General features: G+C 41.2%; 1 protein-coding gene across 20 annotated transcripts in view; it reads left to right on the top strand.

Annotated features, from left to right (window-relative positions):
• UNC13B (unc-13 homolog B) overlaps positions 1 to 17,366 on the top strand; it is a 225,204-nt gene that overhangs the window by 123,732 nt on the left and 84,106 nt on the right. For 10 of the 20 annotated variants that reach the window (XM_030003609.2, XM_030003599.2, XM_030003608.2 and 7 more), the window contains 5 exons: positions 8,452 to 8,498; positions 13,702 to 13,780; positions 14,555 to 14,560; positions 15,508 to 15,582; positions 16,086 to 16,305. In XM_030003609.2, coding sequence (XP_029859469.1) covers positions 8,452 to 8,498; positions 13,702 to 13,780; positions 14,555 to 14,560; positions 15,508 to 15,582; positions 16,086 to 16,305 — 427 coding nt within the window. Of the gene's footprint in view, positions 1 to 1,895; positions 1,919 to 8,451; positions 8,499 to 13,701; positions 13,781 to 14,554; positions 14,561 to 15,507; positions 15,583 to 16,085; positions 16,306 to 17,366 lie in introns of all 20 variants that reach the window. The other 10 variants (XM_030003613.2, XM_030003611.2, XM_030003607.2 and 7 more) reach the window with 2 other exon arrangements.

Raw genomic sequence — 17,366 nt, 5'->3', positions numbered from 1 at the left:
TTTTTTTTTTTCTTCTTTTTCCTGAAAGTGAGTCTAATGCAAGATTTATTGCCTTGTGTTTGTATAAAAATAAGTTTGACCTAAATTTGAGAAGCTCTAGTGCCCTCAGGCCTTAAAATTTGGCAGTGCTAGTCTGTGTCAAGGATTTTTCTGTGGAAAATCAACCCCAAGAGAGCGAAGTGAATAAGCTCTTGAAAAATGTGTAGTTTGCATATGCTCACTGGTAGCTTGCTACAGTTGAGCTGTTGTGCTGCCAGAGACTCCATCTGTCCTCAGTGTTTTCCAGCTGGGGGCTAAAGCAGGGCTTTCCCTGCTTGGCATGACTGAGAGCCATGGCAGACCTGAGAGGGGACCCAAGTCCATGTCTTCCACATCTTCTGCGCTCAGAGACTTCACAGGAGACATCAGGAAGGAATCGGGTTCAAATACAAACGAGTTAAAAACCCAGGAATGAGGGAAGTCTGGATCTGCCTGGGACACACTGAAACAATCCCAGTGACCAAGTCAGGAGAGATTGGGCTTGGGTTTGAAGGGTTTGGGGTGACTGTGGAAAAAGAAGGACAAAACCAGAGGACTTGAAGTGGAATTGAGTCTGTCTAGGTGAGAAGGTTTTGCTTAATAGACCGGGATAGGCAGGAGGATGACATAGAAAATCACTTTAGAGGGGAATGGTCAGAAGTATCTGTGCCTAAAAAAGTATGTTCCCATCAGAGTCTGGGATGGACCCCAAGTTTCCTCAGTTTTTCCAGGTCGGCAGGTCTGTGCAGAGCTGACTGTCAAAACATGGCGCTCCTGTTATGCAGAGGACAGCAGCGTCCTGCCGCTTTCATTTTCTCCTCCATTTGCTCACAGAGAGGCCTGCAGGGTGGTTCGGAGGCTTTCCTCCCTGATGAGGATCCATGCAGGCATGTCTTAAGGTGGAAAGTAGGGGTTTTATTTTAGCTACAATCCAGCACTTCATTTGCTAAAGTAATTTGACTTCTCCTTAGTGATTGAGTTAAAATAGCTTCTCTATTTTCCTGTCTTAGTGATTGCATGTGTGTAATTACACCCATACAGACAGTAACTCTGAAAACTATTTTAGCTTTTAAACCAATTTGAGTGGCTCTTGTTGCCATGAAGATATTCCTTCCCCTCCATCTTTCATACGCAAATGAGTAATATGATTCTCTTCTGCAGATACAGAATTATTTGATTGGAAGACTTAAAAAAATACCATGTCTGTACCGGAAGTTTTGAGTATGACTGTCCTATAACTTTACTAGCCTTGAAATTGCCTATCCATAAACATGAGATTTAGTGTAGGAGGCTTCTGGATTTTTTTTCTTGGAGGAGAATTGCCTAGATTTATAAAACCAGAAAATATCTCTGCATTATGGTATTTGCAAAAGCAAAATGTGTTCCGTGGGAGCTACCAGTTTCCCCATAACGGGCAAAATGTACAGGGAGCGAGGAGGGAAGGAGGGATGCTTCAGATGCAGGCAGTGGATGCAGTCTGGGGGAAAGGGAGAACAAATCTGTTCCTATCTGTAATAAATACAGGTTCACTTTCCAGTATGGTAAATAGCAGCTCCAATTCTGTATTAAGATTACTTCATATTCTTGAGTTAATAAAACAGGAACTGTAACTCTAAAACTCAGCTCTCAAAAGCATATGTTCCGATGCATGTGCAGTTATGGATGGAATTTGATTGGTTTAACGCGAGATTAATTGGTAGAGATTAATTAACTGGTGTGCGTCCCAGGAAGCACATGGGAAAACTCTCCACTGCATAAATATTTTATCAACTTGCGGCAAATGTTTGCCCCACTTTCTGAAATCATTTTACAGAGCTCATGGCAGAAATCTGGTCTATTAACTTTTGTTCCTCTCCTTCTCTTTTTTTTCTTCACAGAAGGAGGTAGAGGAGAGCTCCAGGTTGTACATGTTGTCCCTTGTAACCAGCATCTCTTTCTGAAACTCCTGTGTATGCATGCCTTGTCTTCATGTAGCCAATTGCTCCCACTGAGGCACTGAGATTCAGTTTAGCATGTTATGGTTGTCAGAGGAATTGTTAACACTGTGTATGAGTTAAGAGTCTGTTCAGTGTGTATTACCTTGTACAAAGAGGAAAACATGAATGCTTGGAGTGATCTCCCTTACGTGCTCTGTGGGGTGTGTGTAATGTGCACAGGCACCACGTTAGCAGAGTACAAATTGTTTGTCTTTTCCAGTCTTCCTCTTTATTAATCTTGTTTAAATCAAGAATTTCCTCATTTTTTCTCAGTTGTATTATTTCATTCCATCTTTATCTGGTTCGTACACTTACAGCAATTAAAGTCAAAAGTACCTCTATGGGCTATAATACTGAGAGTAAGCAAGACTATGGATGCTGGGAGGTGTCTGCTATAGATCCTGTGCCTTTTTAGCTAGCTACAGGCTGCACTCAGCTTTGAGCAGGGCTGTGTGCCCCATGGAAAGGGCAGGACTTTTCCCTGAATATTTACAGCTACTGCCTCTCCACTCATGGACTGGTTGCCTCTCTGCTTATCACCCTGTGGGCAACAGGTAACTCTTTCCTCCTAAGAGGAACCGCAGAATTTTTTTGTTGATTGCTATGTAACATCTTAGTTTGTATTTGCAACTGTACCTCATGTAGAGAAATTTCTGGCTCTTGGATTCTCAACTGTTTTATTTTCTTGAATCTATGCTGTGTGGATTCAGTGCCTGCTGTGCTTCTGCCTCTCCCTTGGATGTATGAATCAGGCTAAATCAGCTTCCTGGAGTAGGCTGAATGTTGCATGGCTTTTGGGCCTCCATGCCGATCTCATCCTTTGAGTTTGATGAATTTGCATTTCTAAGCTTTATTGGCTCATGTATCAGCAGTTTTGTTTCATTCTTACTGGTAAATGTCTGTCCATTAGTGCTTTTTCAGGAATGCAGAGATACCTGATGTCTAATATTGGTATCAAATTATGTCCTCTTCTGGCTTCAGTGCAAAAACACTGCAGCCTCCTTTAAGCTGCTCATCTGGCAGCTGGAAAACCGGTACTGGAAGATACATCAGATTGAAGGAGCTTCCTTTGGGGCTCTTCAGTCATTATTTAAATTGTTGCTGTTGCAGAATACAGTGAATTTAAAACAATCCCTTGGCTTGTTGCAGCTTTGGATTCCGTGTAAAATGTAGCATCCTTGAGTCAATGAAGACATTGAACCACAAGACCGACTAGTATAATTGGGATTATTTAGTTCAGTCTGATTCTGCTAATACCCCTGAAGAAATGGTCTAATTAGGCATGACTAGAAGTTTAATTTAGACAGCGAAACAGTTGCTCCCTGTTTTAGCCTGATTCAGATTAATCTGTAGCTAAATTGAGGTCTTTGAGGTTTAATAATGAAGCATGGTATTTGAAAACAAGTTAGGATGATTTTCAAAACAAATAAAAAGTCATTATTGATTTTTTCTTATCTGTTTAAATAAAGCAGCTTTCCATGTTTTACATCTGTTTTTTATCTGAGAGGATAATGTGCTAGACACAGTACTTAAATGCGATGGAAAGTTACATTGTTAGAAAGCCTTTCATGTGGAGAGATGGATTTATATGGAGAGGGCTAACAGATCTGGGGATGTTCTTCCTTTTCCTTGTGCTGTTTGAGACTTGGTGATTTTTTTTTTTATGCCTCTGTCCATTTTATGACTTTCTTTTCTACAGAAGTATGTAATTGTTCTGTCTCTTAAAACATCTTGTGCATGAGATAAATTGCGAAATTTACAGATTGCAGCTTGGTTAAATAACATCTCAAATTACTTGTAAGCCTAGCTGCTGTTTTTCCTGAGTAAGCAAAACTGCTATTAGTTTCCTTTTTAGGCTTCACCAAACATTGCCTTCCCTGTGACTGAATACTGTGCCTTAAATGATCATGTGTGTTGACTTGTTTAATCCAGGGTATTAAATTTATGCTACTCTGTTACTCGCATTATTTTGCTAACTGGTTCTTGGTTGATAAGAAACTTTAATTACTTGGAGAAGAACCTTTCAGCAACTGATTGCAGCATGCTTTACTGTGAGCGAATATACTGCATTACTAGGGGTGACAAGCACTTTCCCGGCTGAAGGTGTTTGCTGGACAGCAGATGTAAAACTGTTATCCATCAGCATCAGAAATAAAAAAAAATTGAATAGAGATGTGATGGGCTGTTTTGCTTACATGTTTGCTTCTCCATCTTTGCAGTGCTGCTTTATGTGCTTACTGGAGATTTAAAAAAAAAAAAATAAATTCAGATTCAGGTTGGTCTGGCTGCTTTCAAGGAGAGGTCAAGTGACAGACCTGTACAGAGAAGTGAAGCATAAGCCAGCAAAACACTTTGTGACATGCAGCATGCAGATGTCTAGGTGTTAAACATGTCTACTTTCCCTTTGCCCTCCTATTTGTTTTGGGAAGGACAATGCTAAAAACTCTTACAGTTGTTCCAGTGTTCTTCTCATCTGCCTGTTGTTTTGTGTGCTTGCCCAGGCTCTAAGTGAGCCAGGCTTGTTGTCATGGGCTGAACTCAAGCAGATCCATAGCTGGTGACAAGACCCAGAGCAACTACTGGAGCCCTCCTGTGCCCTGGTGCGAGTGCTGCCTTCAGAGGGTGGGAAACTCCCCAGCTGCAGCAAATACATCTAAACAGTGTTGCCATTTGCCTTCTTTAAATGAAGAGGAATATATGAAGTGTTCCTACCCACAACAGTGGTGTGAACTATGGATTATGTTGTTTAACTGGCACTCCTGGAGGTGTCTAGACACTGTTAACCCTCATGCTAAGACTTGTAGGTAATGCAGCTTCTGGTTCTTTGACTACGTATGTCAGTGCAACAAGGGACTGCAGAGAACTTCTTGGTGACTGCCAGCCCTCTGCCACTGTGTAATATTGTGTCATTACCTCATATATAAACTACCCAATTTCCTTCTTTAAAACTTGTTAGGTTTGGTGTCTGCTTCTCCCTTTGAAGGGCTACTATAGAACTGTCATGGTTAGACACCTTTGAATTTTCATCCTCTGTTTATATTTAGCCACAGTTGTTCTTCCATGAGGTATGTTCTCCTGTCTGTTGAATAAGCACAGAAAAAGGTTCTCTTTGCTAGAGTAATCAAGCTGTCCTATTCTGCACCTACAGTATTCTGTTTACATCCTCATACTACTTTTGCCATTTTCTTTTGTGAATTCTTTTTACTTTGATATAGAATAAAAAGATTGTATCTACCTTTCTGAAGGAGTCTTGCCAGCACAGTACAGAAGTATTCATGCTTTTAGTTCTGTGGAGACATTTCACTGGCGATACTCTATGGATGATGTTCTCTTCTTACATGGCTGTGTCATAGTGGCTCATGGTCAGTGTGATGCCTAGAACTCAAGTACATTGTCACGTGCTTTTCTCCACTGAGGAATGCCTTGTATGCAGTCAAACTCATAGCAGGCTTTGAGGCTCTGACCTTGCCATTTGTACCATGTTTAATCCTCCGTTGTTGCAATCTTCACTGCCATCAGTTCTTTCCATTGGGCATCTGAGTTCTGTATCAATAGTTCTCCTGTGTTTGTCATCGGCAGATTTTATCAGCAGATCCTGCTTACTCCCACTAGCTTCCTTATTGCGTTGTCCATGACTGGCTCAGTTACAGTTACTTGTTTACCCACCTTAAAGCTCCCTACTCCTTCCCAGCTTATCCGGCTTCATTGATGTCATATGGCATTGCATCAAAATTGCATTGCATCTTTGCTGAAATGAAATTCAGTTGATAATTCATTTTACGGTCTAAAGAAAAATGGTTGCTTTGTCAAACAAAATATGTTTTCAAAAATGGTGTGCCCTGTATTGTATTTTTTTCCTGTTTTCCAGTTGCCTCCATGTTAATTCTCTCCTTCATGTTTGCTCTGAAGCCTTTCAAGCTGTTGAAGCCAATAATAAGCCTACACTAGTCTAGATCACATTTCCCTCCTTCCCCCACACACCTTAACTGTGGGTACTGCATTGGCTTTTCTACAGTCTCAAGGATTCAGCCCTCATTTGATGGATGTCAGGTGCTGGTTCTCTCAGCATTTTCTCAGGGAGGTTGCTGTCTGGAGCAAATTACCTCTTTGCTTTGCTTTCAGCAGGTGATAACTCCTGTTTCCACACAGCCATCACCAGTCTTGTCCCTGCATCAATATTGTCACTTACTGAAAGCTTTTTCTTTTGTTTTGTGCTATTTGTGTACCCAGAGGGTTTTTAATCTTGACCGTACAGAAGCTCTTTCCCTTCTCTTTTCTTTTTATTTCCATGTCTAAAAGGCTTGGCAAAAGTACTTATAATAAATGGGCAAAAATCCAGTTTATCTGGACTCTCAGCAGTTTTTACTTGGCATGTCTTAAAATCTGGGATATGATAGAGATTTGTTTCCTGATGATGCTTTCTGCCCCTCCCTGCATCCACACTCCTGGCTGTTCTGTCTTGAGTCGTGATTGCCTGTAGGAACTGGCTATTGGTCAGTTAGGTAACAGTTTTCCCTGGATCTTCTTCCCCTAAACAGAGTTCCTGATGCTCCTGTGGTCTTCAAGCTGCAATATTGCCCATGCTATTCGTGGTCTGTTAATGTCTCAAATATTTGTTGTTTATATTCAGAGTTTCTCAGATAAACAGGTTGAAAACCCTGTTACACTAATTCCTTTTGCCCGTAAATGTTGCCATGTTTGTGTTTGTCATTGTCTGTCATTCAGTATAGCTGATATAGCTGAACTGACCGGTGTCAAGCTCAGTCCAGTATAAAATGTTGTTCCGTTTTAGGATTGCTTTCTAGCCACAGCTCTTCCAGGTGTTCAAAGGCAAAGGTAGAGATGTCCTCCCTTGTGTGCTCTGAAGGATCTGGTTGCATCTGCTTCATGAAATCTTCTCTCTTGACCAGCAGTTGATTCAGATCCCTCCAGAGCAAATGCAGGTTTCAGGTTGAGGGATTTTGGAAGCACAACTTGGAGTGGAGATGCATAGAGTATGATCCATCCTGCAGGAGCTTGGAGCCTGGTCTGCTGCTCCGGCTGTGGGGGAAACGTACACCTGTGCTGGACCGTGGGTCCAGGCTCCTGCCTGCTCTGCAGGCCTGTGCAATCATGTAGAAAAGCTGGAGTGTCCATTCAGTTATGGATAATGTCATGTTGTTCATGCCTGTTTAAAAATAAAATAATAAAAATTATGTAGTCTTCAGATCTGCCTAGCCCTGGAGTTGTAGGGCTAACAAATAAAAAGTTCGGAATTTTGCTGTACAAGTTGAGACCTGAAATAGAAACTTGTTTTCCTTGGTTATTTCTGCTCTCCTTGGAAGACCTTGTCTGTCACCTATGAACAATCTGATGTTGCACAGCTCACCCAAAGCACAGGACAAAAAAAAAGAACCTTTCTTTGGGGCTGTGCTCTTTTATCTTGCATAAAACTGGAGTTATTTCCTGACAGATACTCCTTTACTTTCTTATGATTCTCAGGTTGTGAGTCCCATGGCTGGAAATACTTTGTTTTCCACTGTGTGCAAGTTGCAGCCTCTTTATACTCTTGGCAGACATGATTATCTGAGGTTGGAGTGTTAGCTATTAGCAGTGTGTCTTACTTAGTCCTGTTTGAAACCAGCTTTTCTTTCAGGGAGTGCGGGAGAACGTATGAAGCTGGAACAAAGAGGTTTCCAGTTATAGGTAAACCATCTTCCCCTACATTGCAAGTCTATAAGCACTTCTCAGCTCTAATGAGTCCACTGAAGATCTTCAAAGAAACAAAACATTGCTCTATAAATACACTCCTAATATGAACATAAGGACATGGTTTGAATTCATTAATATGAATCTTAATATTTGCTGTCTGTGGTGTTTTCCATCATACTGTGACATCCCAGTTCACCTGCAATCATCTTGCGGATGATGGCCCTTGTTTGACACTGGTTGGAAATTAAATACTTGCATATGAATGAGTGCACTAGGACCTCTCTGCTTAGGGGGCTAAAGAGTCTTTGCATTTGAGCATGAACTAAGCTTACAGGTGTTTGTACAAAGTTTCATGTTGACCAGTCATTTGTGGATTTCACACAGGTGATTTTAATTTATGACATCTTCATTATGACCATGTTGATGTAAGTGGTGACTTGTAGTAACAGGAGCTCTCCAATAACTCATGTTTTTGTTGGCTTGGAAAAAAAAAATCAAGTTGGTCTTCGAGACTGCCTTTTGAAAGAGGAGGTGCACTGAACAGGCTCTTCATGTTCCAGTCCTAGGTGTTCAATGAAATCACATAGCCTGTCTGTGTCTGTATGACTTGTCCTGACATGTTGGTCATTGGAGGTGCTTGAATGAGTTTCTGTATGCATTTACCTGCATGCAGTGTGGTCTGTTATCATTTCCTCAGAATATAATCTGCATACTTTTTCTGGTGTTTTTGGAAACTAATCTCATATTGTTCTTTTCCCCATTTAAGGGTCAAGATGAGGCTGATCCATCAAAACCACCCTGGCTCAAAGGAGGGTAAGTGGTATTTTGAGACCTTGTTTCCTTGTGTTTATAATTGCAGTGTACTTCGAGGTCTGCAGTTCAACCTAAGTAAAAACAACACTTCTGATGTTTTTAATGGCTGTTTTCAGGAATAATCAAGTGGTCATGCCTCTCTTAGGGCCAGGCTGCTGCTATATTTCAGAGTCTCCTCTTAAACAGCTGGAGGTGGGCTGTGCAGCTCTTCAAGAGATCTGTGGTTAAGAACAAGTTTATAGTTGCAATGTATAATCTGTAACACAATGGTGGCCAGTGCTTATGGCAGCAGTATTAAGTAATCCTTACTGAGCACCACAAAGTGGTCTGGATGAAATCCTTTTTCCTGAATCAGTCACTGATGGCACCAGGGAAGGGAAAGAGTAGCTCAGAAAGATTGCTGTGTCTTGTTCTTAGAAGAAAAAAGTAGCTTTGGGGAAGTCGTCTGTCTTTGCGATGATTTCTGTGGTCATTGTAGTAGTCAAAACTGCAGTAACTCTGGAAATCATTGCAGTTTTTCATGTTTAAAGCAGTGTTCAGCATGCCTCTTTTACACAGGTGAGAGTGAGAGGCCATGCGTTCTCTCCACAGCACACTACTCGCAGCAAATGAAGCAGCCAAATTCTGATTGTGTGTAATTTCAGCATGACACCCTGCATAATAGGTGCCAGCATGGTAGCTTCCCTAGAATCCTCTCTGGAAAAAAAAAGGCAATGACACATTTTACAAGCTGCTGGGTTACATGCCTTGTACGCCATTAGGGCAATACAGTTTGGTGGTGGTGCACTCATTAGGAGCTGACGTAGCAGCAGATTTGCCCTGAAATCTCAGCAAGAGGTTGGCTTGCTATGCGTGTAAGTTAATTCTCATACTGCTGAAGGAAGCTTCCCTAATAAAATGCAAAGTTAAATTGGAGGCTTCATTATTCGGCTTTCTGCTTTTGGAGTCATTGTTCTGTGATGTTGGTATTCTTGCAAAGCATCCTCCACACCTGTGGATGCCTGGAGCTGCCTAGCAACCCTGTGCTCTCCTAAGGAGCCCAGGACTTCACTGAGCAGGCTGCTGGAGAACAGGCAATTAGCAGGAGCAGAAGACAGTGATTTATTCTAACTATAAACAGCACCTTCTCCTGCTTTAACAAGGAGACAATGTACTGATTTTACTGGTTCACACACATGAAATGATTTCCCAGCCTGAAAGAAGAATACACCTACAGTCCCGAAATACTTAAAAATGTGTTTTGTCAATTCAAGGCAATGTTTGCTCTAGTCTGTAATTTCTTCCCTTTCTATGCGAGATACAACAAAACAGTCTGGCTAGTGTAGTTTTGACAAAAGTTTGGCTTATTTGCTGTATCCCCACATGCAAGGGATTTCCAGAAAAGGTGGTTGTGGGTGGTGAACCTTTAATTCCACCATTAGCCATGTTGTGGCTTATTAGCCACAAAGTGTATTAAATGATTTATATGTTTGGAGTTCTTCCTTCGGTGTCCTTTGAAGGAAGTAATCATCTTCTGTCGTTGCAAACCATATTTGCTTGCTTAAATTTTCAAGATTTAATGGAAGCATCTGTGTGATAAAACTTGTATTAAAAGATGAATACATGCTTCAAGCTATTTGCATTTTTAGCATAATGGAACAGTAGCTCCCGGACTAGGGAGCTCTGGCTTTGGAGAGATAGCTTCAAAAAAAAGTACAGTTGGTGTTATGGATCAGTCTCTGGGTGTAATATATCTATATATTTTATTTATTAGTGCAAATCATCTCCTCATACAGAAATGCTATTCACTTGTCAATGCAGCACTCCATAATAATGCTATAAATGTTACATGCATTGCAGGGGAAAGTTACCCTATTACAAAGCTACAGTGTGCATATTTGAGGCACTGTAAGTACTTCTGTCTGTGCAAACTTTGTCATTTTTTTAAGCAAAGTAGAGATTGTGCTTGAATAAAGAGACTGAGGTAGCTCAAAGAACAAGCTGAGTAATTTTGAAAATTAAGAATTGTTGCTGAATTTTTTTCAATTTTTTTTTTAATATTAACAAGCTAAAAGCAGATCATCTGAGTGTGTAACTATCTAGGTATCAGGATACCTCTCTTCAGTGGCAAATATAAGCACCTTTCAAATATGCTTATTCTCTGTCAGTCTGGCTTACAAGTGGTTCTATCATAAACCTCAGTCTATCATAAATAATTTGCAACAAACCAGGTTGTAACTAGACATGTTTCTCAAACACAATAACTTGTTTAGGCTCATCCTGAATTTATAAAACATGCAATTTTAATGTTTTTCTTTTCAGGGAAATGTCAGAGTATCACAATTTCCTTCCAATTGAATTAGAAAAAATAAAAGTATTATTGGAAATCATGTAGAAAAGAAGTGTAAATTCCCAGCTGTACAGTTGACTTTTAGCAGGATCATTGACTCTGGATTTTTACTTGTGACCATTTTGTTGCATCTTTTCAGCTTACAGACTCTTTCTTTCTATTTTGCGTATGCTTTCATAATTCAAGTGATTTGACACAAATCTTTGACCCAAAACTTACCAATAAGCTGTATTGTGATTTAAATAATGCTGAAACTCTTGGCATCATCTGGGTAGTCTTTTATGACACCTGTTTTACTCCAAAACAGCATTGCTAGTATCAGAAAGGGTTTGTAATGTTAGGGCAGCAGACAAAATTCCATGTTTGATCCCAGTAAGACTGTTCTTAGTTTTGACAGTGTAAACACTGTATGCAGATATTTCTTATTTCTTGATGTGGGTCAGATTTTTCTGTAATAAGCCAGAAGGGATTATTGCAGTGTAACTTGGGCAAAAAGTTTTTCTGGAATTCTCTATGGGAAATTAGGGTAGCCTTTAGTAAAAACACCATGTAGCCTCACTGTAGGAATTTCCAGTGTTGGAAAACTGTTCTCATTCTTGTCCAAAGATTCCAAGAGTTTTAATTAACTGCTGTAAATCTCCACCTTTCTCATGTCCGAGTTTGTCTTCCATTCCCAGCTGTGAGGTCTAGCTGTTGCAGCTGACTGTGGGTGGTTTGTGTTCATCATGTAGGAGCACAGAGAGCCGTCCTCGGTGCTGCGGTGCAAATGTGACTCATGCTGCATGCAGAGCCAACGCAGTTCGCGCAGTTATACGTGACTGCTTACCTTCCCACCAGGCTTGTTCAGCCAGCAGCAGCTGTCAACTCAGCCATGGCTCGGACATGTCACCCTCCTACACCCCATCAAAAAAGTCAATTTTACCATTATAGTGCTATGGCATGTTTTTGTATATGGTAGACTGTTTCCCTCTTTGATACAGCCTTGTTAGTACAAGGCCATGACATCATTGTCCATCCTAGAGCATGGTTGGCTATAATGTAGGTTTGGTCACCCCAGGTGTTTTTTTGACTTTTGGGTGTATTCAAAGAGGCGTTCAGTAGGTCCTGCCTGCTGAGGGGAGCAGGTTGCCTCTTGTCATTTACCAGCCTCCAAATTTTCATGGCATGTGCAAATTTGTAGTAGCAATTTGGTTTCCTAGATTGCTTTAAAGGGTGGCTCATGTGTGTCTTTTATTGCAGTAAGAACAGTTTGTCCCATACTCCTCTTTCCTGTAGTTGTGGTGTCCTAAAGCATTTCAGCTGGGTGCAGTGTACCAAATCAGCAAAATACGCAGGTTAAAAATGCCAGTGCGTTTATCATGCAACAGCAAAAAGGTGTAAGCCAGCATGGTATGGGGTGAAGACAAATGGCTAAGGATAGAGAGGCAAAAGGTTCCTTTACAGTCTCTGTAGCCAAGAATAAGGTCTCTGGAATCATATTCTTAGTGTTAGCAAGGCGTGAGAGCAATGTGGAGATGGGGAACTTGAGTGAGACACTGAGAAGGGCTGTTGGTTTTGCCTGGTGGGCTGGGTGTTCATTGCAGGGAGGGAGTCACATTGCAGGTCTGTTCTGCAGTTCAGGATGAATACGATAGGTGCAACAGCAGAGAAATGTGAGCTCAGTTTCCAACCTTAGCAAAAAGCATTATCTTAAGGCCTTACAGATGAATGCGCTTGATTTACTGGGGGCCTTTAAGCTGAATTAACAGACCTTCTTCAAGCACAGTCTTGCATCCCTGTACTGTTACCAGTGAATGGCAGGATCCAGGTACAATTATCCAGGCTGGTCTCATTGGGAAGGAAGCAGGTTATAGTGTTTTATTTCGTCAGGCTCTGAGTGTTGCTGGGGTAATGGCCCTTTTGCTCCATCGCCACTTCCACCAGAGAATGGCAGCTCTTGTGTGTAGAGGTCTGCATGGCTTGAAAGGCTGAGCACCACAAATGGTCCCTTTTATAGAAATAAAAATAATCTCCCTTATCCTCAGATGTGAGGTTTTTCCCAATAATTATATGGACCTCAAGGGCCAGGATTAAGTATGTTCTAGCCTAGAATCAGGTGATGGGTAGCAGCATCCTGCCCCTTGTCTGATCTGCTTTGACATGCTCCCTTCCAACTACAGTCACCAGGCAGGAATGTCTGGATTGTTGCGTGTGAAGAAGATAAACACTTAATTGTTTTTAGCATTAACTTTACACTTTCTTAAGTATAATCTTCTGGCTGATTTTACTTCCTCCAGTAAAGCATCTCCCTGCTCAACCCCACAACCCTAAACTAATTAAATGGAAAGAAAGGGGATGGAGAAAGACTGGAGACGGGATATCTTCAAGTTTCCAAAGTCTTTCCTGCCATGGTGCTCAGTGCCAATAGCAAACTATAAACTGAGCTCTCCCTAAGGAACAAAAGGTGCTTCTGAAAGTAGAGGCGTGTGGCTCAATTACCACAGACCAAGCTGCATGTGAATTACTGTCACGGAGCTCTGGTTCTGCCGTTGGGTAAGTATGTTTGCGAATTCTGTGCCCCACAGACGCAGTGGGGATAAGGCTGCCTTCACCCACCACGCTGGCAGCAGTGACTCTGAAGCACTGGGTGCTCTGCAAGCACCTGCCCAACCTACTCTGAGCTAGCTCAGACCCCAGAACTGAGAATGGGAAAATGACCTTTTTTCAGTGTGTTAACTTTTGTTTATTATTTTCATTTGCAGCGAACTGATTCTTCTTGAATATGATATTAGCAAGGAGACTGATGTTTTAAGGAAGTTTTTGGGTCATCTCTTTACTGTCTTTCACTGCTGGTGAGATTTTTAATTTTTTGTTTTTCCTCCCCTCAATTTCCAGGCCTGCAGGGGGTCTCTATGGCATTGACAGCATGCCTGATCTACGCAAAAAAAAGCCAATTCCACTTGTCAGTGATCTGGTAAGAGATTTGTTGTTCTTCTGCCACATGGCCATCAGTCCAAGTGGCTTTACTTTTTGATGTATGGTAACGTTCATTGTCACTTCAAGAAGCTGAACATTTCCTGTTCTGTTAATTCTTACACTAAAGGGTTAGGAGTTGTGCTTGGAAAAATTTCAGTGAGTGAGCACTACGGTTTTGTAGATGGTTTTATTCATTTGGCAGAATTAAGATATTTTTCATGGTCTTTTTCCTTTTTGTTCTACACAGAATATTTGATTATTTTTAGACCTGCCTTATTTTTAAATGTTTTCCTAAAAATCACATACTTCAGGGAAAGTTATAATGTCCATGTGAGGTTTGGCAACTTACCAGAAGGTTGGAATTTCAGAGAATAGATAAACGAGCATATGTGCTTGGATTTTTAAAGCAATTTGCAATATTGCCAGTAGGCTTCTGCACTGAGGAAGCACGAGAACCAACCGAGTAATGAGGACAAGTTTCATATGCTTGTGTGATACGGTGAAATGAGGCTTCTGCGGGACAAATGGTTTTCTGTTGGCTGTGTTCAGTACACGTAGCGATTTCATACTTGGGAGAATTGCTGTAACAGCTGAAAGACCAAAGTTTCCATATCCTGTAATTCATGTGAAAAGATGCATGCCATTCTCTCTGCCAGCTCATGCATGGGAAGCTTAATGTGTGTCTTACTAACTGCTTGTATCTTAGATCTTTCCAATAATGGCATTAACTTGTGTTACTTCCTTTGTATGCTTTCATTCTCTCTCTCCACAGGCCATGGTAAGTGCAGCTAAAGACTATCCACCAAGTCTTCACTAGAAACAAAAATTATTTTACCTTATTTTCCCTCCACTTTTTTGCTTTATATCTTGAACCTGCAGTATTGCAGTGCATGCATATCCAGTACTCTGTCCTGCTCCATCACTGATGGAATGAACTTTTTCAGTCTGTCTTCAAACAGCATAAAGTAGAGCATAAATTGAGGTTTCTGATAGGGTTTGATGATTTCAAAGCAGATTTGCTAACTTTAATTTCCTTGTCTGCATTCATCCAGCCAGAGTGGCTTGCTGAAGAAATCCTTTGTATGCCAGTATGAGGTGCTGCAAAGACACTGCCCTGTGCTGCCCAATGCTGCAGAATTTAGTGTTGGCATGATGCAAAAGAGGCAGTTTGGGGGGAAAATGTGGTTCATTGTGTTTAGTGATGGCCAATGAATGTGATACACCAGCACATTCAAACCTGTGCTCCCAACCTACTCTGTTCTTTTTTTATCCTGTTTATTTGCAACCCTTTCCCTGTCACATTTGGGAGTGTGGTGTGTGTTGTAGAACTGATGAAATAATCTCCTTTTGGATATGAATGAAGTTAGATATAGAACAGTGAGTCTCATGTAGTGACCTTATGCAATGGCAGAGTTACCATTGCTACCAGAACATAGAAGTGGAGATGTGAACTCAGGTTTCATTGACAGTTCTTACCAGAGAAACAGATAGGAATTTACCAGAGTGATACTGGTTGTGGGCAGATGGAAACAAGTTGGAGACCTTTCAGAGTACGCATTTGACTCTTCTGAGATGTGAGCTATTATTTAAGAAACCAACTTGAATGTAATAGACTGTTGATTTGTTGTCTGGCGTGACAGATGCCCTTTGGTCACATCTCTGGGCATGTAGTGCCAGTGTCTTTCTGAATATTGGTGGTGAATAACAAACTTTATTCCTTCTTAGTCACTGGTTCAGTCCCGGAAAGCCGGAATTACCTCAGCAATGGCCACTAGAACATCTCTCAAAGATGAAGAGCTGGTAAGTGGGAGGGTTGCTTGGCTCCTGTTAACTTTTAGTAAGCAAATTAAGGGAATTTGGCTCTCTGGGATGCAGAGCCAGCTTCACAGATGTCTAAAAATATAAATGCAAAGCTTCTTGTATAATTTGTTTAAAGAAACCAAACATGTAAAAAATAACATTTAATGTGTCAATATGATCCTGAAAAATGTGATCTTACCATTTCCTTCTGCGCTATCTACCATGGGGGACAGCGTGTGAAACTTGCTTTATGCAAGATAGTCCTCATCCACAAACCTGAATTCTTTTCTTCCATCTCCTCCACTTTTTTAAATGCCTGAGAAACATTTTTGGAAGGGTGTCCTCTGCTGCTGCTTGTAAAAGTTTGATAAATTTGGCTACCGCAAATGTGTAGATTTATTGCACTGCTCATGCCTTTTCCCTTAAAACTCATGTGTTTACCGGCAACAATAGGTTCAGTCACCTTCCCTGGATGTTGGTTTATGCGTGCTCTTGCCTTTCAGAAATCTCATGTCTATAAGAAGACCTTGCAAGCCTTAATTTACCCCATCTCTTGTACAACGCCGCACAACTTTGAAGTGTGGACAGCCACAACTCCTACCTACTGCTACGAATGTGAGGGGCTGCTGTGGGGTATTGCACGGCAGGGAATGCGCTGCGGTGAATGTGGAGTCAAGTGCCATGAGAAGTGCCAAGACTTGCTCAACGCTGACTGCTTACAGAGTAAGTTGTAGATAGTGGAGTGCGGCTGTCCCAAAAGTGTTACCAGAGCTTTTCTAAATGTATAGGTGATACCTCAGTGATCAGTGAAGCTGCATTTATTAAAATGATTGCGTATTTTCTGAAAAAGTACCACTGGGCTAAACCTACCCCCACTGCCCTGTGGACACAAACAGCTCCACTGACACAGAAGAACTTCTTTGCAACATTGTGCTTGATGTGCTTTAAATGAACGTTTAATTCTTGACTCTTTCTCATCTATTTGTCTTTTTGTTTTAACCCGTGTAACATGTTTAATCTCTCCATGTCTGCTCAGGTGGTGGTGTGTTTGCTAACCGATCCTGCATGTAAGAGAGGCAGTGGGCTGGGTGAATAAGGTACTAGGCTGGGTATTCTGACTTTTGTTCTGTCCCTCCTGCCCTGGTATCCCAGTCAGGTTGCTTGTTTCAACCATCAGCCTGTTACACTGTTTTAAGCTCTTCAGAGCAGCACTGGGTTCCTGCTTAGGGGATAGAGTCCATGGACTTAGTTTGGATTCGCTGTACCAAGTGCAAGTTGGCGAGGCATTTTGTCTTTTTAACAGTAAGGTCTCATGGCTGAATCACTTTAGAGATCTGGGGGTGAGTCAGCAGAGGTGATGGGTCAGATAGGTAGGTGGTGTTTGAGTGTATGGGCAGTATTTCATCTTCCTACCAGCCTTTCTGTTTATTTTGTTGTTTTTTTCCTTCAGTGTTCAAAAACTAAGTCCTCTCTTCAAAGAAGAGCTCTTCAAAGAGCTGTGACTTGACAGAATAAATGAGACCTTACACAAACAATGGAGAAGTTTAAAAGGAATTTGATTAAAATAAAAAAAAGAGAGAGAGAAAAAGTATTAATTTAAGCATCTGGCTGGATCTGGTTATTTTTATTTGCTTGTAAAAGTTTCTTAATTTGGTCTCAAATTTGTGTTCCTCCTTGAGAGCAAAATATCTTAGTCTAAATGGAATAGAAATTTCTGCCATATGTGTTAAATCTTGAGTAGGAAGGTGGGGCTGTTTCTGTTCACTCTTGATTTTCTTGGCATT

Source organism: Aquila chrysaetos, chromosome Z, assembly GCF_900496995.4.
Source record: "Aquila chrysaetos chrysaetos chromosome Z, bAquChr1.4, whole genome shotgun sequence".
NCBI lineage: Eukaryota > Metazoa > Chordata > Aves > Accipitriformes > Accipitridae > Aquila > Aquila chrysaetos.
Note: the sequence above shows the minus strand (reverse complement) of the source record. Positions and strands in the feature narration are given on the sequence as shown.